The sequence below is a fragment of the Osmerus mordax genome, chromosome 9, assembly GCF_038355195.1.
Source record: "Osmerus mordax isolate fOsmMor3 chromosome 9, fOsmMor3.pri, whole genome shotgun sequence".
NCBI classification, from domain to species: domain Eukaryota; kingdom Metazoa; phylum Chordata; class Actinopteri; order Osmeriformes; family Osmeridae; genus Osmerus; species Osmerus mordax.
Window position 1 is genome coordinate 15,937,920 of NC_090058.1, and position 23,817 is coordinate 15,961,736.

Here is a 23,817-nt window from a genome sequence, read left to right on the forward strand (position 1 = left end):
GACCTTCCGAGTGGTGAACGGGATTGCACCCGACTACATCAAGTCTCTCCTCCAGCCTTACACCCCCACCCGCCACCTACGGTCTTTTTCTGACAACCGTCTGGTGGTCCCACCTCTCAAGAGCGCCCGCTACCAACCCAAGCTCTTCTCCTGTCTGGCCGCCCAATGGTGGAATCACCTCCCCACCTCCACCTTCAAGAACTATGTTTCTTCCCATTGGCACTTATTTGCTTTTCACAATGTATGCTTCATGTTTTGGCTACCCACAATGTTTTTGGGGCTACCTCATTGTTTATGATCATTGACCTTATGCACTTTTGTAAAGTTCTCTCTTGGAAGTCGCTTTGGATAAAAGCGTCTGCTAAATGAATAAATATAAAATGTAAATGTGTATCAAACAGAAAAAATATTACAGTAATTCAAGAGTAGTCTACAAGGTTTCACATCACATATTGCACTCACACTGCTTTGGAAATTGTTACTGTAAGTGCCATACATTGTGGTTACTGTAACATGAAATGTGTACAGCACAATATAATGTCATACAATAAGCACATCAAAACTAACATTATGTATAACCTACACTACCAACACATACAGTAAGAAAGTAAAGCAAAGCTGGAGTTTCACTAGTTGTCGTCCTCACTTTCCTGCTCATCCTCACGCTCCTGTCTGTCTGGCCACAGATTTCATCGACATCACATCTGATGTTCTCCCTTGCGATGCAACAGGGGTAGAATCATTGTGCATGCCGCAACCATCCCCTACACTGATCTGCTGTGACATGATCACAAGCAGCATCCATTGCCTGGAGCAGGGACCTCTGGTTTTGAGCCCAATGCTCATAGACCCTCCACCTACATGCAGAAAAAAACTCCTCGATAGGATTGAGGAATGGGGAGTAAGGTGATGAGCACCATAAGCATTCTTGGATGGGCAGTGAACCCTGATGAGTGGGCCACGGTGGAAGCTTACATTGTCCCACACAATGACAAATGTATGCAAGTGAGGCCCTACCAAACCCCTCTCATGTAGAGGGATAAGATCGGAGTGCAGGTGGTCCAAGAACACCAGGTGCTTCTGGGTATTGTATGGGCCAAGACTGGGAATGTGGGTGACTACACCATTCTCTGAAATGGCAGCACAGATGGTGATGTTGCCCCCGAGCTGGCCTGGGACAAGCTCTATATATTTGATGGAAGCATTTATACTCCTGGATAGCTTCTGTCAGCTAACTAAACTTACTGTGTGATTGGTGATCGGATGTGTCCCCTTGTTTAGTAAAGTTCTAGTTGCACCTGACAATGACTGTAACCAGTTGATCCAAGAGATCCATATTACAGTATATACCATGATGTTTTTCATGGTATTATGTGCCTGAAAGATTTTGACAGTGGAGTGAACTATTGTGCAGGTGACGATGTACACAAGGAAATTATGCCAATATGTTTTGCAGCGAATAACCACTTGACTGAGAAACAACAGTCAGTTTAGACCAGCAAGATATATTCAATTGGTAATTGGCCTAACTGAAGGCAATTGTACTTAACCATTTCAAAGATGTGCTAAATCATTTGAAATGTGTGCAAACTGTAGGCAATTACACTTGTCATTTACGAGGATGTGCTAATACAATTGCAATTTGATTAAAGGAATGAAAAATTCCAATCGTTTGTGAACAAGTGCCCAGTGGTTTGGAGGTTTGCACGTGTTGTTTTGAGAATGTCATTTCTGTTTCGTCAAATGAGCCAAAGCAATGGGGAAAAACTGTAATAGGGAGTGGACAGGCTCTTCGTAAACGGGCTCTGGTTGGACCCTTCTCAATTTCGTTGAGGCCTTTGCTGCCATCTAGTGTTTTTTTCTTTTAACGATTTGTTCGAGCAAGACCTCAGTTCCTGTATTGAAAGATGGCGCTCCGCAGTGGAGCGGTCTCGTTGTGTGAAACTTCAACATTTGAAAGCAAAATCCAGCATGATTGTTTTCTGACGGTAACTAGCTGGTCGTGCTTGTACATTGACCACAGTGGCTAGGACGCTGGAGATATAGCGACGTTCATGGATAATAGCCTATAACTGAATGAGTTTAGGTATTGATCTCATAAACAACTAACGAGATAACAACATCAATGTATGTTTTGCAGGGTTCAGATTTTACACCTGCTGTACTTACCCACAGGTATTATTGCAGTGCGTCTAATATCAATGTATTGCATTGTGGTGAACTGTGGTACAATTGTGGTGATTTGTCAGCGTTGCGGGACGATAGGAAACCTACATTTACCACCAGCTAATGCTAATCCTACAATGCTTTCAAGTTGACAACTTTATTTATGCGTTACAGCATCTTGTCAGTTAACCAGGGTTTGAGAAGCTCTTGAAGTTCAAACGTGATTACAGCCAAAATAGCTTTCATTGCATATAATATCATAGTAGAGGTAAGCGACATAAGCTTTCAACATGAGCAACCGAAGAAAACGGGCTTCGCCGGTACGGATACACGAAGAGGCTAAGAAGAAGTTGAACTGGAACATGCATGAGGACCGGAGGAAGGAGGCCTTCCAAGAGGACGAGCAGAGTCAGGTCAGTTCTCTTCTCACAGCAGGGGGACAGGACGATGCACAGGTTGGCTGTTCCAGCTCTGCCCTGTACCTGGATCCAGGATCAAAACTAGGGCCAGGACCAGAACCAGGACCAGGAGAGGAGCTCCCATGTTCATCCTCAGACACCACCTCCTCAGCCTCCTTGTCTCTCTCTGTCATCCCGGCCTCTGAGCTGGGCCGGACTTGGACTTCACTAATGGGGGAGTTCAGCCTTCGGAATCTAGGGTCTATGCCTGGCTGGGAGCATCAAGCTTTCATGCTCCACCGGGTCTGTGACCAGCTGTGCCTCCGTCTGAGCTGCAGGGAGGGGGAAGGTGCAGGGCCAGGCCCAGAGACGAGGCCTCATGATGCGGTGTGCGCAGTGGAGTGTACTCTGCATGGTGTTTCCCTGGAGGACTTAGACTGGCTGCAGAAGAGAAGAGCTGTGCAGCTGTGCCACCAGCCAGGAGATGATTCGATTAAGGTGAGTTCAACTTACAGGACAATTGTGAGTTAAGGATTTCTTTGCGGGTAAAACCAGTGCTGGGAACCCCTGTAGCTCATTGGATGAGGGCTTTCCAGCAGTGGCCCTGCGTTCAAATCCGATCTTGGCCCTTTGCTGCATGTCTTCCCCTCTATCTTTCTCCTGCCTTTCCTGTCACACTTCACTAACAAATGGTCCAATAAAGCAATAAATATACTAGGGCTGGGCGATATGGGTAAAAAATGATCACAATAGATGATCAGATGAGATCAGGGAGTCAGATGGCTTAGTGGTTAGGGAATCGGGCTAGTAATCCGAAGGTTGCCAGTTCGATTCCCGGTCATGCAAACTGACGTTGTGTCCTTAGGCAAGGCACTTCACCCTACTTGCCTCGGGGGAATGTCCCTGTACTTACTGTAAGTCGCTCTGGATAAGAGCGTCTGCTAAATGACTAAATGTACTATCATAATATACTCTAGCTAGCATAACTTCATCATAGTCATATCAGAATATACATATATATATATTTCCATTCGATAGCGATAACCTAATTAAGATGATATTAATACAATTTGTTTAAAAGGTGCATATTTGCTTCAGACAAGAACGCCTGTACAAACCAAATGCTTCATGTTTCTTTTTTATTGTCAACTCATAAAATGTCATTTTTAGAGCTCTATAAGCTCAGTAGGCTACTGGTAGCTAGAGGAAACAGAAATGATTTGTTCATTTCCAGACTGGGTCTTCGGGTACGAGTCTTTGGATCATTTTTCACGTGACCTGCATAGGCTCAGAAGAGGAAACAGAAAGGATTTGTTTACCTCATTCACTTTTGCGTGACTAGGTTTAGTAAGACGTGAATGATATTCGTTCACAAGTAATACCGTATTTCTTCGATTAAACGGCGCCCTTAAATAAACGCCATCCTCAGCTAAACGCTGCACCAAAAATGAACATTGTGTCATAAACGCCGGCCTCGAATAAACGCAGCACCACAAATGGACATTGTGTAATAAACGCGGAAGAAATACGGTAGTAGCAGCATGTCATTTTAATGAACATGCTCTTGTGTTGCACTAGGGGCCCACTGCTAGCTAAATACGTTAATAATAAACACTGCTGCGTTTAATAGAAGAAATACGGTAATTACAGTTTTTTTTTTTTACTTTACTTACAGTTCAGTGCAGTGTAATTGTTTGCCGTGATAATTAAATGCTAGTGTGATAATAAATGACCATTTCAAATCATACAAACTGTCATGATGCATTATTTTAATTCAGGAATTTTTCTTTTAAAATAGTAGGCTATCTGCTGGTTTACATGCACTAACATATACACGATAATATGATAAATGTTTGCAGTGGACGTATTTAGGCCAGCGAATTGGCTATAAAATGTTAAGCAACAATTTAAAAATGATTCGTTCATTTTACTGAATGAGATTCAAAGAACCGAGTCAGTAAAATGATCCAAACTTCCCATCACTATCCGCAACTTCCTGCTGCATCACATAAATTAAATGGACTGCTGTTCGTAATTATCTCTATAGACATTATTGAAAATGAATTAATGTTATATCTTTATTGAGGGAAGTCATTACTTCGCTAATATTTTATATCACCCAGCCCTAAAATATACCCAATAATATATTTTTTAAGGTGCTAAAAGATTGTTTTCTCTTGAGTGATTTTTTGGTGTCATGTTGCAGGTGGGGATCTACCTGCTGGAATCCGGGTTGGGGAAACTAGAATTCCTCAGTGAAGGAAACAGTCGTACAAGGAAAGTTAATCAGCTGATGCAGAAACTTATGGAGTATTTCTATGACTTCATCATCCCTGGTGAGTCCTCACAAAGAGAGCAAGGGTTCACTTCCTGTTCTAGAGCCAGCTTGAATAGATGGTTATCTAAACCTTCATGAATTCAACCGTGTCCTGGAGCGGTTGTATGAATGGTCAAGCTAACACCTGTGTGGTTAAACTGAAGTGTGTGTTGAAGGACAGGTTGGTGTTCAGTTGTTCTCTTGGTCTCTCCCCTGTGTCTCTCTCTCTGGGCAGAAGTGGTAGAGAACGAGGAGGAGGAGTGTGACACGGACCTGGAGAGGCAGAACGTGGAGGAGCTGTATGACTACGTGAGGCACCTCCACCAGACAGAGAGCCAGGAGGAGCGCTATGAAGTTCAGCACAAGGCTCTGATACCTGTCCTCAGGCCCTATCAGAAACAGGCCGTCAACTGGATGCTGAGAAGAGAGAAATACAGACACAACAGCCCCAAAGGTATGGTTTTGAAGGCAGGGTGGGTATAGCTCTGTGTTAGGGGATTTGATTGCCCAGGTTCAAATCCAACCCCTGTACGTCCCTTTGGATAATAGCATCTGCTATTATAAGGAATGCAATACATTACTGTACAGTACAGTAATGTTGATACAGCCTCTGATCTGATTGATTTCGGTTTTTGATTGACCATTAACCAAATGACTCCTTTCAAACCAGAGCAATCCTTGCATTTCCTGTGGCGAGAGGTGGTTACTTTGTGTGGGAAGAAGTTGTTTTACAATCCCTTCACCGGCTGGTGAGTTACTTCCTAGTAAACATCTCCTAGTTCATTAGTTAGTTGTATTAATAGTAAGGCAAACTTCTCCCCATCTGCAGTGATAAAATGTGGATCCTTCTGTTGTGTCCTTGCAGTGTGATATGTGAGTTCCCCCTGGCTGGGGTGGAGTGGCCTGGGGGCATCCTGGCAGATGAGATGGGTCTGGGGAAGACAGTGGAGGTCTTAGCTCTCATCCTGTACAACACTCGACAGGGACTTGAGCAGGAGGCCTTCACGTTGCCTGTGGTGAGAGACGTTGTGAAACAGACATTGTGTGTTCAGGATTCCCACAGGACATGGGAATCTTCTGAAGCTTGTGATCTTAGTTTGTGAAAAGTACATTGAATGTGTGTGTGTGTTTGCAGGGCAAATCTGTGAATTATTTTGTCCCTCCTCCTCCACTGGAACACGAGGAGGAAGTCATTCACTACAAGGCAGAAGTTGGACCCAAAGTCAAGATATCGTACCCTAGTAAGCTCCGGTTCAAAAAACACAATTTACTCCACAAATTCAAAAATCTATTCGCATTTGAATCGCGATTCAGTCTTCGAGCGATTCATATCGATTCACAAATGTCTAAAATCGATGTTTTTTCTTGTTTTTATTTTTTGTAATGTTTTTTATTTTTGTTTATTTTTTAAGTTTACTAAACTGCAAGAAAAATAATACATTTCAAGGTTTTGATGCAGTAGGATTTTTTTCTTCAACACTTAACTGCCTATCACAGTCAAATAGAAACAAGTAACACTAAACAGCAAATTGGAATCAAATGTAAGCATTATATTGAATTGAAATTTGATTACAAAAATAATTCGTGAATCCAAAAAATCGTTCATCGATTTTTAATTGAATTGTGACCCCAAGAATCGAATTGTGAGGTACCAAAAGATTCCCACCCCTAATGATTGTCTTCTGTCATCCATCTCCAGCTGTGCGTGTGATGCTTCTCACTGCTATCAAAGAGATGCGTGTGGGCAAGGGGGCGTCCGTCAACGCCATCTTCGCCTACATCCGCACAACGTACCAGTATGACCTCTTAAAGAACCGCAACCACATCAAGAGGGCCCTGGGTAAGCTGATTGACGAGGAGCTGGTGGACAGGGTCAAGGGTCGCGGTTTGGCCGGATCGTTCAAGTTGGGGAAGAAATACAAAGACCCGAAGAAGAAGACGCCTGCAGCCAAGTCTGTGAGTAGGTTAAAGGCCTCACAAGTATGCATTTAGTTGTTTTTTACAGGCAGCAGGTTAGCAACCATGTTCGCTTCCTCTGCAGAGTCCTGTTGGTGACTCTCAACCCAGGAGAACGTCCCAGAGGCAAACAGCGAAGGAGAGGGGGGACGCGATCTCCGCTGCAGATAACAGCCAGAGCCCCGGTTCCCTCGACTTCCCCGAGGAGGAGGACGGAGCGAGACGCGAGCCGGGGGAGAGGACACACGGAGATGAGAGGAACACGTCTGAGGACACGTCGACCGGTGCGCCCAAGAAAACACCAGAAGGAGAGACCTCCGTCTACTCCCAGGTCAAGAGTGACCAAGGTTCCCTGGCGAGGGAGAGACCCATGCCAGAGTCCCTTCACAGAGACATGCCCCCACCCCCTCTCCTCCAGGAGCCCCCGACCCCCACCAGGGCCTCGGCGGTCCCCTTCAACACCCCTGACTACCGCTTCGAGTGCATCTGCGGCGAGCTGGGCCTGGTGGACTACAAGGCGCGCGTCCAGTGTCTGAACTGCCAGCTGTGGCAGCACGCGGAATGCGTTAACTACAAGGAGGAGAGCCTGGGCACCACGCCTTTCTACTGCCCCCACTGCCTGGTGGCCATGACCCCTGTACCCACTGGGGCCACACTCATCATCTCCCCCAGCTCCATCTGCCACCAGTGGGTGGAGGAGATCACCCGCCACATCAGCTGTTCATCTCTCAGAGTGCTGGTAGGAGAACCTGGCTCTCATCAGGACTCATAGGGAAGGGTTCATTTATTATAGTATCAATCTATTATTATTATTAACACCTACATAGTATTATTAACACATATTATAACACATACAATAAAAAGACATGTATGTATATATATATATATATATATATATATATATACATACATACACACACACACACACACACTGTTTATATGTTTATATATTCATCTGAAATACCTATAACATAACATTGTTATACAACACAACCTGTGTTGGTCTCTACTTCCTGTGTCCTAACCCAGGTCTACCAGGGCGTGAAGAAGCATGGCTTCATCCAGCCTCGCATGCTGGCCGAGCAGGACGTGGTCATCACCACCTACGACGTGCTGCGCTCGGAGCTCAACTACGTGGACATCCCCCACAGCAACAGCAAGGACGGGCGCCGCTTCCGTTACCAGAAGCGCTACATGGCTGTGCCCAGCCCCCTGGTGGCCGTGGAGTGGTGGCGCATCTGCCTGGACGAGGCCCAGATGGTGGAGTGTACCACAGCTAAGGTTACTGTCCCTACTGTCATAATATAGTCATGTCCTGTTCCTACTGTCATAATATAGTCATGTCCTGTCCCTACTGTCATAATATAGTCATGTCATGTTCCTACTGTCATATTATAGCCATGACCTGTCCCTACTGTCATAATATAGTCATGTCCTGTTGCTACTGTCATAATATAGTCATGTCCTGTCCCTACTGTCATAATATAGTCATGTCTTGTCCCTACTGTCATAATATAGTCATGTCTTGTCCCTACTGTCATAATATAGTCATGTCCTGTCCCTACTGTCATAATATAGTCATGTCCTCTCCCTACTGTCATAATATAGTCATGTCCTGTCCCTACTGTCATAATATAGTCATGTCCTGTTCCTACTGTCATAATATTCAGTATCATAACATCATCAAAGGCAAATCACATCTTAACTATCATAATATACTATACCATGAATAATATACTATACCATTTAATAGCCAGATTGTTTCTACTCTGGGGGGTCAGATGGCTAAGCGGTTAGGGAGTCGTTGGAAGGCACTTCACCCTACTTGCCTCGGGGAGAATGTCCCTGTACTTACTGTAAGTCGCTCAGGATAAGAGCGTCTGCTAAATGACTAAATGTACTATCATAATATACTCTAGCTAGCATAACTTCATCATAGTCATATCAGAATATACTGTATCATAAACGATCATCATAGCCAATCCTGTTTACATGATCATCATAAATACTGTACCACAGCTGCTGGGTACAGGTGTGGGTAGTTGCGTCTATCACAGCCGTCATGTCCTGACTTCAGCTGCTGTGGCTGTTGCATTTTGGGTAGCTGTGTCTTCTCATACAGGGCCTTCATGTCCTGTCAGAGCCTGAACCAGAGCTTTCCTTTCTCTAGGCAGCCGAGATGGCTCTCCGCCTGGCGTCGGTCAACCGCTGGTGCGTCAGTGGAACACCTGTGCAGCGAGGCCTTGAGGGTGAGCTGCTTTTCATTGTTTGTGACCTTTGATCCCTCCATGACCCCTGACCTTAGGAACTGCTGGTTCCTTTAGACTGATAGGACGTGCTGTGTTCCTATCAGGTCTCTTCAGTCTGGTTCTGTTACTCTCAGATCTCTATGGTCTGGTTCTGTTCCTCTCAGATCTCTATGGTCTGGTTGTATATATAGTATACTATACTACAGGGGTTCTCAAACATTTCATCCCACGACCCCTAAAATAATGGAGGTGGTTTACGTATACGTGGGAGTAAAACTAGGCCCTGGACTTTGATCCAGACCGGCCCACCAGAACCGGCCCCTGTATACGTCACCACAGCTAACCTGCTAATGCATGCACATTCTGAGTTTGATGTGATGCTAGTTCGATAGTTAATGCGAGCATGTGTAGGCCTTTATTTGAGCGCAAAATATTTTTTGAGCTTTGTGTAAAATAAACTTAACCGTTTTTCAATTGGTAAAACCTTGTCTAGTGAAGGTGATGTCATTTGGTCTCTTAATTTTTCAGCCCCACCCTTACCTTTCTTAGGCTGGTTTTCTTAGCCTGGTTTTCCATTGTTATTCTTCTCCCGGTGCTCCCGATGGCCAGTCCGCTACTGCGGGGCTGTGCCACGGTGGTGGATTTTCAAGTGATGTTATTGGGTGTGCTCACGTCTTCGGCGAGCACAACCATTGTTGTCTCAAATATATATTTATTATTATTATATTTATTTTTGCCCACCTAAGGATCCGCCAATATTTGGACTACATAGACAACGTCGGTGTCAAAAGTTTCGTCTTGCGTCTTGCATGCTTTAGGTTTGAATTAAGTTTTTGTGGCAAAAAGTGCCTTTTGTCGGCAAAGGGAATCAGTGCCAGCCTAACGTCACAACGTCAGCCCACGTCAGCAACGACTCATGAATACGACGTGTAAGGGATAATGCCCAACGAGGTGTCCAATATCACCTGATAATGGACGATGCGGAGGCGTGAACCCCGTGGGGAGGAGGGCCACAAGATCATGATGATGATTGTTCTTGCTCCGGCTTTAACTTATGGATATTCGGCAGCGTTGCCGCAACCGCAGAATAGCTTTGCTCGCATCTTTCTCCGCCGCCATTACTGAACTACAACTCAAACTAGAGAGGGTACAATTTCTGGGGAAATTGTAGGGTGTGCTTGCTTGCGTCAGTTGCACAGGGGTCCGTTTTTGAATGACATTTTTACAACTGATATTTCTGTATATGTCATATAAAAATGCATACTTATTATTTATAAAGATTACATAGATTTAAAAGCATATTTTTTTTGCTGCTCATTTACAACTGAAAATACGAGTGAAGTGTAGAATGAAATAGATGTCTTCTCATTTCCCCTGCAAGAGGCAGCCTCATCGTTGAATCAAAACGAATAAATTTGGCAGACCGGTGTAAAAATTGACCTAATCTCTATGACTTAAACATCCTTTTAAGTTTTTCCCTTCTCGTGATATTTTCAAGCATTTAGCCTACTCATATTGCATTCATTCATGAATAAAGAACCCCCTTTGAAGATTATTCTACGACGTTACCGGCAGTAGAAGATTGAATCGCGATTCAAACAGTACCATCTGCTAACTGAAAATATGCCCCCCAAAACGTAAATAAGCTTGACATTTATTTAGTGGAAAATCGCTCATTCATAAAAAGCTCACTGGTAGCGACCATTGTCAGTAACAACGCAAAATGTGATATAGCCCTGTGTGGAGAAGCTGCCGCGGTAAATTGTACTACTACGGTACAGTACTAGACTACTGCTGTGTTCGTCTTGGTAGCGATTGCGTTGGTTGAATTGGATTTAACGTTCCGTTGTACGGTTTAGGCTGAAATTAATTATTTTCATGAACAGATTGACAATGTTTAGGCTGTGGCAATGAAGTTCAGGTTAGTAGTTAGATAGACTTTTGATTTAAGTAAGGAGAGTGCCGAACATGTTCTGTCGCTGTTTGACTTCCTAAACAGCTGTGTAGTGTAGATGTTTTTGTAGTGTGTCTCACTAAGCTACAGCGTTGCAGTGAGCTACACTGGTTTGAAACCACAGGTAATGGTAATTTCACCAACAAATCGTTTACTAATGTCAGAATAAACCCTACAACGAAAATGTATATGTGAGGAATGTTTATTTTAACGATTGAAAACAGATAACGCTACATCATAGACCACTGTAGTATGTGTTGCCCGGGCAACACAGGCTAATGTCATGATGCTAATACTTCAGTGAAATAGTAGACTACTGTTTCCGAAAGTAGATGTACTTCCTTAATAATATCAGCTTATACTGTACATTACACATCACAATTGTGTGTCATATCACAAAGTAAAATGAGTAAATAGTTATCACCCTGGCCTCTTTGCTTGTGGCGTTCCTGCAGCTGCCTTGCAGTAAAGCTATAGTTAGCCTAGCTATCCCCCAAGTTAACAGATGCGAAACGAATGTTCTGCTACAGGTAGTCACGCGTGTTTTCGTGACGTTAGTGACGTAGTGACGTTAGTAACGTCAGTGACTGTGGCTAGCAAATTAGCCACCGTTAGCTTCACTTTTCACCACAAAAACGCAATTTCTACTTAAACCATGCAACGGAACGTAAATAAAAATACAACCAACGCAATCGCTACCAAGACGAACCTTTTGACACCGCCGTTGTGTATGTAGTCCAAATATTGACTGATCCTTAGGGGGGCGAAAATAAATAATAATAATAAATATACATGTGAGAGAACAAAGGTTGTGCTCTCGCCGAAGTGCACGACATCAATGTCATCGTTCTCAGCCACTCCCTCTGTTCGCTGATTGGACCTACAAAAAATTTGTTCTAAAAACCGACTGATGCACTGAAATCCCAGACCTACTACAGCAGCACAATCCAAATTGAGCGGAAGTATGTAGGAGGGCAGAGCCAGGCTAGGTCTGGCCATGAGATAAGTAAGTCAGATGTCTCCAGTTAATTTTTTACCGGCCAGATCAGCGAACAGAGGGAGTGGCTGTTGTGCGCTAGTTTGTGTTGTAGTTCCGTAATGTCGGCGGAGTAAGATGCGAGCGAAGCCATTCGGTCCGTTGTTGCAACGCTGACAAATATCCATAAGCTAAAGCCAGAGCAAGAACAAGTTTTGCTTAGTTTTGTTGGTGGCCATGATGTTGTGGCCATCCTCCGCACGGGGTTCGGGAACAGTTTGATTTTCCAGCTACGGCAGCTAGCTCTGTTACAGTAGTGGTGAAGGAATTGGCTAAGGCGAACGCTAGCGATTGGTTATGGAAGATCAGAGTGGCTCTGGGCAGATCCAATAGTTTTAAACTTCAACAGAATACCCGCCTACAAGGAAGTCAACGCTTGTCAATGGAGCGAGGCCAGACTCTCTGTACAAATGAAATGTACGAGAGTCTGGTTAGGACCAGGCTATGTTTCATTCATCATTTGCCTGAGAAAGCGACCTCCGTTAGCCAGGCTAGTTTTTCCCGATCACTTGGTCAGGCTATTTAAAGGTATCGGGGTCAAGTGACTTTTGTGCATGGACAAATGAAACGTAAATGTACTTGTCCAAAGGACAAGTGCCTCAAAAAGTGAATGTGAAGCCCTGAAATCCAGTGGCCAGAGATATATGATGACCTGATCGACACTCCAAGTGTATTATACCCGGGAGAAGTTCGTCTTTTGCATCCGACATGCGCAGTTGAGCATGCTTGACAGTCGTGTGACGTAGGGTGATAATTGGTCTATTCGTTTTCAACAAACAACATACTACGTTGCTCTGATTGGTTGTAGGTCCATCCAATTGAGCGAAGAGGCATTTTTTTCCGGGTTCGGTTGAAACACGCCCCCTACTCACAGCCCAACGCAGCGGTATCAGACTCATATTCTGACTAGAATTATGAGTATGACAACGTCAGGCTAATTTCCCCCTAAATGAATGTCAAACTTATTTACGTTTTTGGGGGCATATTTTCAGTTAGCAGACTAGCAGGCTGTTTGAATCGTGATTCCATCTGAAATACTGCCGGTGACAACGTTGTTACTGTAGCTTGTTTCAAAGGGTGTTCGCTTGTTTCAAAGGGGGTTCTTAATGAATTATGCAATATGAATAGGCTAAATGCTTGAAAGTATCACTAGAAGGGAAAAACTTAAGGGGACAGACCCATCTGCAAGCACCGTAGCAAGCAAGCACAGAATACAATTTTCCCAGAAATTGTAACCCTCCAGTTTTAAATTCTCGTGCTGTCAGGGGGTGCTGCAGCACCACTAGTTCCCGCGTCCATGGGTATTCCCTCTCCACTGAAATCCAAAACTCAGCCAGTGTCTTGGCTGAGAACGCTGCCTTTAATCTTCGGGCGCTTGACAGTTTAACTAATGCGTCCTCCTGGTTGGATGTCAGATGGTTTGCCGTACTTCCAGTGAATGGAAAATCAAAAGGCTGATGGCTTTTTTATTTGCATGCATTAATTTAACTATTATTTTTAACTTGTAAACATTTTGGCTAAAATATGCTATTTCTAATTGTTTTAAAATGTTCCTTGATTTCTGGAAATCATCTCGCGACCCCCCCCTCGCTGTCTCGCGACCCCCACTTTGAGAACCACTGCTATGCTATACTATTCAGATGTGTACAGTCTGGTTGTGGTCGTGTTCCTCTCAGATCTCTATGGTCTGGTTCTGTTCCTGGGAGTGGACCCCTACTGGGTCAAGTATTGGTGGGACCAGCTGCTCTACCGCCCCTATCGCCGTGGCAACACAGAGCCCCTCTACAACCTGATTGGCCAGCTGCTGTGGCGATCCGCTAAGAAAGATGTAATCGATCAGGTCAGAGCTACAGTGTACTACACAAATACATGTACGTAAATTTAAGCATACACACACACTGCATTATATTGACATTTGATTAATTGAGCAGACACTTTTATCCTAAGCGATACAAATATTGTTCGCGTACTACACTGTACTATACTGTACTACACTGTACGATACTGTACTACACTGTACGATACTGTACTATACTGTATTGTACTATTCCAGTACGTTTTAGACGTTTCCCTGATCCAGCATACCTGATTCAAATGAATGCTCATTATCAGGCTTCTGCAGAGCTTGATACCGAGCCATTCATTTGAACCAGCAGGTAAACATCCTAGAACATACAGGACAGTGGACTTGAGGCCCAGGATTAAAAGGCTATACTATACTATAGTATACAGTAATGTACTATGCTGTACTGTACTACACCATACTGTACTGTACTATACAGTATATGCCTCTTGCATCACATCCCAACATCAGCCCTCCACACTCCTCATGCTGTTGTCTCCCTGGCTCCCAGATCCAGATCCCCCCCCAGACAGAGGAGGTGCACTGGCTGCACTTCTCCCCCGTGGAGGGCCACTTCTACCGGCGGCAGCATGAGGTGTGCTCCCACGACGCCCTGGCCAAGCTGCGCAAGATCTCCGACTGGACGCTAAAGCTGGGAAGCCTGGACCGCCGCTCTGTCTCTGCCTTCCTGTACCCACTGCTGCGGCTGCGCCAGGCCTGCTGTCACCCGCAGGCCGTGAGAGGCGAGTTCCTGCCCTTTCAGAAGAGGTAGGAGCTTAGCGGTTAAAGCAAGGAGTGTCCAACCCTGTTCCCCGGAGAGCTGCCTTCCTGTAAGAGCCAAAGTCGTGTAGTCTGTAGGTTTTGGCTCCAGCCCCGTTGTGACCAACTCGATTTAACAGGTTAAGAAGCCGGTTATTTGAGTCAGGTGTGCTAGATTAGGGTTGGAGAGAGAACCTACAGGAAGGAACCTCTCCAGGAGCAGGGTTGGACAAGCCTGGGGTTAGAGCGTGTGACTGCAGATTATGGGATCGCAAGGTCGAATCCCACCCTTGTGTCGTTTTGCATGAAAGCATCTGCTAAATGAATATGTTGAATTGAATTTCCATTAAATAAATAAATGTCATGTAATTTATACTCAATGAATACATTTCATGTGAGTTTGGCTAAATGAACACATTTAATTTAATTTGAGCCTTGTCAATCACTTGCCAGGGTCACAAGGTCAACAGGAGATCCTTTGGAGGAGGGGAGGGGGGTTGGGTGGGGGGGCGTGGAAGAATGGGCTTGGTGTCGTGGAATGAGGGTGGAGGTCATGAGACTCACGGGGGGGTACTGGAAAGGCTTTCTTTATCTGCTTGTGTGTGTACTCGTTTCCAGAAGATCAGCCTGTAATTAATTAGCCCGGGGAGGGGGGGGGGTTGACCTCTGCTGCGTGAGAGCGGGCGCGGGGGGCTTGTAAGTGGGTGTGCTGAACAAGCGTCTGACCTGATGCGCCTGGTCTCTCTCGGCTGCAGCACCATGACGATGGAGGAGCTGCTGAAGTCCCTACAGAAGAAATGTCGAGTGGAGTGTGAGGAGGCCCACAGACAATTGGTGTGCGCTCTCAACGGCCTGGCCGGCATCCACATCATCCGAGGTACTTCGTCCACTGCTTTCCCATGGGAACCTGACCCACAGCAACTGTCTTGTGATCTCATCACCGGGACTGGCCTCTCATCTTTGTCCCGGGCCGGGCTCTGAAAGACTGGTTTGTAGACTGGTTTGTGGAGTGCGGACGTTTGTGCAGTATTAATGAGCGACGCTGTGATTGCCACCTGCAGATGAGTTTGCGGATGCTGTGGAGATGTACAGGGAAGTGCTTCGCTCGTCGGAGGAGCACAAAGGCAGGCTGAAGACCGATTCCCTACAGGTGCAGCTTGACCTCTCTTTGACCTCTGTTACTGGGCAACAAACAGAAGAAGAAGAAAATCGTTGTTGATCCTTCCTTTCTTTTGTTTTGTGGGGAAACAGAGGCTCCATGCCACACACAACTTGATGGAACTGCTGAACGCAAAGCACCCTGGGATACCTCCTACACTGAGAGATGATCAACTGAAGGAGGAGGTAGGAGAGTGGGACTACCTTGTAAAGCTGTCATGTCATGTTTACAGCAGGCCTACATTTACATTTAGTCATTTAGCAGACGCTCTTATCCAGAGCGACTTACAGTAGGGCGAAGTGCCTTGCCCAAGGACACAACGTCATTTGGCACGGCCGGGAATCGAACCAGAATACATGAATGGTCCTGATAGTGTCATGGAATTTCTGCTAAATAAATAAATGTCATGTAATTTCTACTCAATGAACACATTTCATGTGAGTTGGCTAAATGAATACAGGTTTACAGCAGACCTACATAAATGAAAGGTCCTGATACTGTCATGTCAGGTTTACAGCAGGCCTACATAAATGAATGGTCCTGATACTGTCACATCAGGTTTACAGCAGACCTACATAAATGAATGGTCCTGATACTGTCACATCAGGTTTACAGCAGACCTACATAAATGAATGGTCCTGATACTGTCACATCAGGTTTACAGCAGGCCTACATACATGAATGGTCCTGATACTGTCATGTCAGGTTTACAGCAGACCTACATAAATGAATGGTCCTGATACTGTCACATCAGGTTTACAGCAGGCCTACATACATGAATCTGAACGGTGCTGATTGGTTCTGCCCTGGTGTCTGGTGTTGCAGGCAGAGCAGCTAAGGCAGCACTACATGACCAAGTCCAACTCTGAGGTGTCGGAAGCCCAGCAGGCTCTCCAGCCGGTCCTGCAGAACATCCGAGAGCTCAAACGCAAAGTGAGTGTCGATACCAAGACATACAGCATGGCCTTGAGTAGCCTGTACTACTGCATGTCCTGAGGAACAAGCTTGAGTCTCCAGCTCTACATGTAATACCAACGAAGAAAATGGTTGAATGTTATATTTGTGTGTCTGTATTACCCATTAAGAACAAACTTGAGTGTTGAGTTCTATCGTGTGTGTGTCCCTGTGTACGTCTGTTAGAACAGGCATGTGTGTGTCCCATGTCGTTGACTCTAATTGTGGTCTTGTCACTCAACCGCTCCAGGTCAACCTGCGCTCCCCCTGGTGGTTGGATGTCATACAGCGGGCCATCCAGTACTCCATCGACGACGACCTGGTGTCCCGCATCCAGAGCGAGCTGACCTGCAGCTACAAACAGCAGGCCCACAAGCTGACCATGGCCGACAAGTAACATTTTTAACTTTTTTATTATAGGTGGGCTCAATTTGGGTGTGTTAGGTAGGTCAGTGTGTGTGTGTGCTAAGAGAGAATGCCGCCTTCAGGTTCCGGGATGGGCGCGGCCTGCAGTTCCTGCTCAGCACCCAGATGGATGACTTGATGAAGTCCCAGGAAACGGTGCAGGGCGCCGTGAAGAGACTTGAGGGCATACCGTCCCAGGCCGTCATCGAGGAGGCCACCCTCTGTCACCTCCGGCCTGTCCGCCTGCCTCTCAACAAGTAGGAAATGCCACTGACTTCCAACAGTCCAGCTCAGTAATTACCCAGAGAGTCTAGAGGTCTCAAATGCGTGGGTGTCTCCCTCCCACACTTTTCTAACATTTGGAAATGTCTTTGTTACCGTTTAGCTGTGTGTTTTGCAAAGCTGACGAGCTCTTCACTGACTACGAGTCCAAGCTGTTTTCACACACGTGAGTATGCAAACCCTAACAAACTTCTCGTCCTACGAACGCCACCTTTTGAGAAGGTCGCCATTGATAAGGCAGATAGAGAGAGAGAGATTGGTCCCTGAGCCCCTGTGTCCCGCCCCCGTCAGTGTCAAGGGTCAGACGGCTATCTTTGAGGAGATGATCGAGGACGAGGAGGGTTTGGTGGACGACCGCCTCCCCACTACCAGCCGCGGCCTGTGGGCCACCAGCGAGACGGAGCGCTCTCTGAAGGCCATCCTGTCCTTCGCCAAGGCCCGGAGGATGGACTCGGACCTGCTGGAGGAGGGCAACACCTTCATGGAGCTCTTTGAGAACTGGAAGAAGGAGTACAAGGTACGAACGACGGATGGTATGCTTTGATTGACAGGCAACACGTCATGGTCCAAAACACAGGAAATAATAAACAAAATAAAAGTAAATGACAGAAATGTGTGTTTATACATACAGTATATGAGTGTATATATATATAATATTTAAACAGTGTTGTGCAGAAGTCTTAAGCACCCAAGATTTTGTACATGAATATCGACTGTCTTTTTTTGTCTTCTGAATTTGTGCCGTTTTGTGAATTTGTTTAGTCATTTTATTATTTCTTCAAGCCTTTTTGCAAATGAAGACATGAAACTCATGAAAGCTTCCTACTCCCAGGTGCTCCACGAGTACTGGATGGTTCTGAGGGACCACGTGTCTGCCATAGACGAGCTGGGCATGGCCACCGAGAGACTGCGCGTCCGCCTCCCAGACGAGCTCAAGCCCAAGGTGCTGCACATCATCGAGCCCCACGAGGTGAGCCATCATTGTAGTTTTATACTCTGACAATGTATATATGGACAATATTCATATTAATGATATTGGGTGCCTTAGACTTTTGAACAGTACCACACAGTAGATATATGTTTGTGTGTGTGTGTGTGTGTGTGTGTGTGTGTGTGTGTGTGTGTGTGTGTGTGTGTGTGTGTGTGTGTGTGTGTGTGTGTGTGTGTGTGTGTGTGTGTGTGTGTGTGTGTGTGTGTGTGTGTGTATATACACACACCAAACGTGCTCCAAAAAAACGCTATACAAATCAATGTATTTATTCCCAGGTATTTAGCAATTTCCTTTTGTTTTCTTCGTGCCTACACTATATATTATCATTCCAGGTTAAGAATACCAATGGAAGCTGCGTTGGAAATCGTTAATCAAACTTTTGTCAGAATTTTGAGTGGAAATTTCATTTGCATTTGTACAGGTGTATTCGTGCACGTCGGGCTGGCCCTCGCAGCGGAATGACAGTTTACTGGCCGCTCTGTCCATTCGCGCACCTCATAGTTGCGTATTGATCAGACAAGAAGACACGCTTATCAATTGATTACTATTGATCAAAACAGAACGAGGGTTCGGCTGTAGCCTACTTGAAACATACTATTGAGAACATATTCGCTGACATGCATTGCACACTTTTTTTTTGCCTTAGGCGCTCAGGATTTATCATAGGCGCTCTGGAAAACGGCTTAGGCGCGCCCAAATTCTCTCTATGCAGGAAAAACCCTGAACATGTACATTTACACTTTGATGAAAATATTTCATAGTAAATCTTTCTACTCCACAGTATTGAATGTGATTTTCTTGTGCTTAGCCCGCGCCACCATGACCTTTGACCCCTCTGCTTCTCAGGTGGATCAGAACCGGGTCAAGCTGCTAAATGACAGAGCCGTGGCAAAGTCTCAGCTGCAGAAGAAGCTTGGCCAGTTCCTCTACCTGTCCAACCTGGAGAAGGTACTGTCACAACACACACACACACGCATGCCCCTGCTTTGGAAACACAGGGGCATGCTCCCTGAACCTGACTCAGTCACATGACTGAGTCACATGGTTCAGCCTCCTCTGGTCTTGAGGCTATACAACAGGGTTATCCAACCATGCTCCTGGGGAGAGACCCTCCCGTAGATTTACACTCCAACTCCATTTGTCACAAACATGATTCAGCTTAATATTCTAATCAGGTGTGCTGGATAAGGGTTGGAATGACGGTACAGTGGTTCTTCATGAACGGAGTCAGTGCTGCTCACCTAGTTCTGCTAACCTATCATGTCACATGTTTCGGCCCCTTCTAATTTTGCTGGAGACTTTGTGACACAAGATCCCAATGTGTGTGTGAACAGTGTGTGTCTTTGCACTCAGTCTCAGGACAAGGCGACCGGAGGAGTGAACCCAGAGCCCTGTCCCATCTGCGCTCGCCCCCTGGGCCAGGAGGTGAGAAGCCACCCTGCAGCTTAAAGAACCAGACGCTGTTGACAGAAGAAGTAAAATGATCCTCCAAGTCTGGTCATTTGCTGTCCTGATCCAGATTCTTTCTCTGTCTCTCTCTCTCTCTATCTCTGTCTGTCTGTCTCTCTCTGTCTCTCTTAGTTCAGTACAGGGTTGGTGACCATGTAGAGACAGAAATGACATTCCGTTGTGTAAATAAGATAAATAACAGAAGGCCATTTAGTTTGTTTAATAAAAGAGCAAGCTATAGACCTGTTTTATAGGAATGGTAACCTTAAATTACTTAGTTTGTGATCTGGTGCCATAATAATAAAAATACAAAAAACATTAAAAAAAAGAAAAGAAATGCCCCCCCTAATATAATGGTAGGGGAAACACTGGTAGCATAGTAGGGGGGGGACAGACAGAACATCACCCTCTCTGCCAAACTCAGTGATCAGGGCTGGACGTGGGGGTTTTAATTACAGCTATCCTCCATCTAATGCCCTCTCTTTCTCTCACTGCCTCGCTGGATCCGGGAAAACCGGCAGAGGCTATAAATGTACCTCAGGCGTACAGACATACCACACATTCTGTTTGTTTGTCATTTCTAGTCGGCATCTACCACTCCCAGCCCCTTCGCGAGGATGGAGGTTGTGTTGGGAGTGAGAGTGTGTGTTTTATAAATGTGTGTGTGCCCTGTGGTGTGCTCGCGTATAAGATTACAGCTGTGTTTGAGAGTATGTATTCATCAGTGTGTGTGTTTCCCGTGGTGTGTGTGTGCCAACAACGCTATGGCTGCCTTTGACAGTGTGGATTCATCAATGTGTGTGTGTGTGTGTGTGTCCTTTGGTTGCCAGTGGGCCGTGCTGACCTGCGGCCACTGCTTCTGTAACGAGTGCATCGCCATCATCGTCGAGCAGTACAGCCTGGGCTCGCGCCGGCGCTCCATCAAGTGTGCCATCTGCAGGCAGACCACATCACACGCCGAGATCTCCTACGTATTCACCACACAGGCCGCTGACAGGGGCCAGGACATCCCTGTCAAGGTGGGGTTATGTAGAAACACACACTCGCAGTAAACACACACACAGTACACAAACACCCGCTGACAGTACATACACACACCACACACACAGTACACAAACACCTGCTGACAGTACATACACACACACACAGTACACACGCACACAGTACACAGACACCCGCTGACAGTACATACACACACACAGACACACACTTACAGTACATACACACACACAGACACACACTTACAGTACACACACACACAGTACACCCGCTGACAGTACAAATACAGTACACACATACACACACAGTACACAGAAACACTGACAGTACACCTACAGTACAGACACGTTGCACACACTCCACACAATGGGAAGGTCAGGGTCTGGGCCACAGTGAACACCACTGTTCAACTCAGTGTTGTGTCGCCATGGAGCAGGACCCAGCCACATAAACAACATCAAGGTCAAAGGTTGCTTGTCGTTCTTCAGGGAAGCCACTCCACTAAGGTGGAGGCCGTGGTCCGAACCCTAAAGAAGATCCAGCTGACCGATCCAGGAGCCAAGTGCCTCGTCTTCTCCACGGTGAGAGCCAGGTTTGATGTTTCACCTGGAACTGTATAAATGTTCTCGTTCAGGTTGTCGGTACCCCTCTCTGTTCTCTGTTTCCAGTGGCAGAGTGTGCTGGACATCATTGCCAAGGCACTGTTTGACAACAACATGGAATTCTCTCAGATCAATGGCATTCACAAATTCCAGGTTTGTAGATGGTGAAACTGGGTTGAATTGCTTAAACTTAGTCCAAGAGAGAGAGAGGAAGTGACATGGTCGAGCGACGTGATGCTGTCCCCCAGCTCTCCAGAAACCGGAAACCCCCTCTTGTTTCTAAACCTCACCATCTGTCACTTGGCTTCCAGGAGAACCTCTGCTCCTTCAAGTACGAGGAGAAGATCAACATCCTGCTGCTGCCTCTCCACACCGGCTCCAATGGGCTGAACATCATCGAGGCCACCCACGTTCTGCTGGTGGAGCCCATCCTCAACCCGGCCCATGAGCTGCAGGCCATCGGCAGGGTACACCGCATCGGCCAGACCAAGTAAGTCCTGGGCCTCCCCTGGCTGCTCTTTAGAGGCCGTGGTTCCTGTTTAACGTATCTCTTTCTGTCATTCTCTTGCGCTCTCTCAATTCAATTCAGCTTTATTAGCATGACACTACAACCGTATTGCCAAAGTTAGAGGCACAATAACAGATAACTATTAATCAACAATACCAGTCAAATACCAGTCAAAAACAACATAAGGAACGACAACCAGTATTGTTTGAAATATGTGGCAACAACAAAACACTCAGATGAACAAAAAGTGCCAACAAATATACCATAGTTACCACAACTACACAGTAATAAACCTCTCTGTCTCTCCTCTTTGTCTTTCTCCTCTTTGTCTCTCTCTCTCTCTCTTTTTCTCTCTCTCGCTCTCTGTCTCTGTGTTTGTATCTCTGTTTTTCTCCTCTCCCTTCCCTCTCTCTCGCTGTTTTTTTCTTTGTGTTTATTGTTCTGTCTCTCCTCTGTCTCTCTCTCCTCTGTCTCTCTCTCCTTTGTCTCTCCTATTTGTCTCTCTCCTCTCTGGCTCTCCTCTCTCTCTCCTCTGTCTCTCTTTGTCTCTCTCTCACTGTTTATCTCCCTGCCTCTCTCATCTCTCTCCCTTTCAGACCCACCTTTGTTCACCGTTTCCTCATCAAATCCACCATTGAAGAAAGAATGCAGGCAATGTTGAAGACCGCAGAGAGGAGGTGAGATGCTTCATATGAAGGTTACATAGTAAAATATCTATTTAGATCTAAATCCCTCTGTTAACAGCATTAATATTAACCATATTAACATGCTCTTGTCTAGTAAAGGTAGTGTATTGTGATTTCTGAGCTTTGTGTCGTGTCTCCAGTCACAGCGCCACGTCCATGAAGCACTCGGAGGCCGCCGTTCTGACGGTGGCTGACCTGGCCGACCTGTTCACCGAGGACGGCGAGGCGCTGGAATGAATGGTGCCGCGACACTGAGGAGACCCCAGGACCCGGGCTAGGACACGCGCCAGATTCCCCTCACCAGCTACACACGAAGCGGAGGCAGTGTTGTCAGTGTTTTAACCCCCACCCACCCCGTCTCCTACTTCCTTCAGGCACTGGGGGGGTCGCACCTTAACAGGTGACCATGTGATCCCTTTTGGAAGTATATCGAACACTTATTGGAAGCTAGACCATTATTAGATGATTACTCTCCAGCCTGATAAGACAGGAGGCCGGAGTTTGCAGACTGGGCCACGTAGCACTGGCAGGAGAACATCATCGTAACCATCCTTATCTAACGGCGTTCCAGAGTTCCGACAGTCTATAAACAATAACCGTTACCAATATGGTTTTACAAATAAACTAATACAGTTTATGTATGTGCACTACCACAGAATATGACAAATGGGTCTTTTTTTAAGTTGCCTTGGTGATACTGTCGTGTGCAATTGTCATTAATTGTGTGTTAATACATTGTTGATTAGTTAGCTAACAAGCCTTCACAAATGACAAGGACTTGTTCTGATAAACGTACGAGGGCCAAATCATTCTGATCGCAGTAAACACTGTGACCATTTGAGGTGTTTTCTCTTTTTAGCAAATAAAAGGCTGTCATGTACACATTTTACAAAGCTGTTTTGCCCCACTTATTTCTAGAGAGTCTTTCTAAGGCAGAGCCCCTTGTCTCCCTGTTGTAAAGAGTGGGCAGTAAGCCATCCATTGACCTTCACAATGTGAAGGAAAGTTATGGTTCTGTTGCAATTGTCCCTCGCACATAGAATCCATGTAAACCGTCTGTCCAGTCAGGTGAAGGTAATCCTGTCTGTCTGGGTTGAACTACGC

General features: G+C 45.8%; 1 protein-coding gene across 3 annotated transcripts; it reads left to right on the forward strand.

Moving 5' to 3' along the window:
- The first annotated feature begins 1,964 nt into the window (after positions 1-1,964).
- shprh (SNF2 histone linker PHD RING helicase) lies at positions 1,965-23,600 on the forward strand. Of its 3 annotated transcripts, XM_067243158.1 has the most exons (29): positions 1,965-3,062; positions 4,771-4,900; positions 5,117-5,335; positions 5,552-5,630; positions 5,747-5,897; positions 6,017-6,122; positions 6,581-6,837; positions 6,923-7,576; positions 7,867-8,118; positions 9,008-9,086; positions 13,753-13,916; positions 14,431-14,687; positions 15,434-15,555; positions 15,740-15,828; positions 15,930-16,022; positions 16,663-16,770; positions 17,042-17,184; positions 17,280-17,453; positions 17,582-17,644; positions 17,770-17,995; positions 18,311-18,448; positions 19,316-19,417; positions 19,823-19,894; positions 20,749-20,937; positions 21,406-21,498; positions 21,586-21,672; positions 21,831-22,009; positions 22,624-22,704; positions 22,854-23,600. In XM_067243158.1, exons 1-29 carry the CDS (start codon positions 2,457-2,459, stop codon positions 22,948-22,950), a joined length of 5,010 nt encoding a protein of 1,669 aa, XP_067099259.1. In that variant the 5' UTR covers positions 1,965-2,456; the 3' UTR covers positions 22,951-23,600. The 3 variants fall into 3 exon arrangements, with proteins under 3 accessions (XP_067099259.1, XP_067099260.1, XP_067099261.1); XM_067243159.1 differs by lacking the exon at positions 21,586-21,672; XM_067243160.1 differs by lacking the exons at positions 21,406-21,498; positions 21,586-21,672; positions 21,831-22,009; positions 22,624-22,704; positions 22,854-23,600 and having other exon boundaries at positions 19,823-19,944; positions 20,749-20,828.
- Positions 23,601-23,817: the final 217 nt, after the last annotated feature.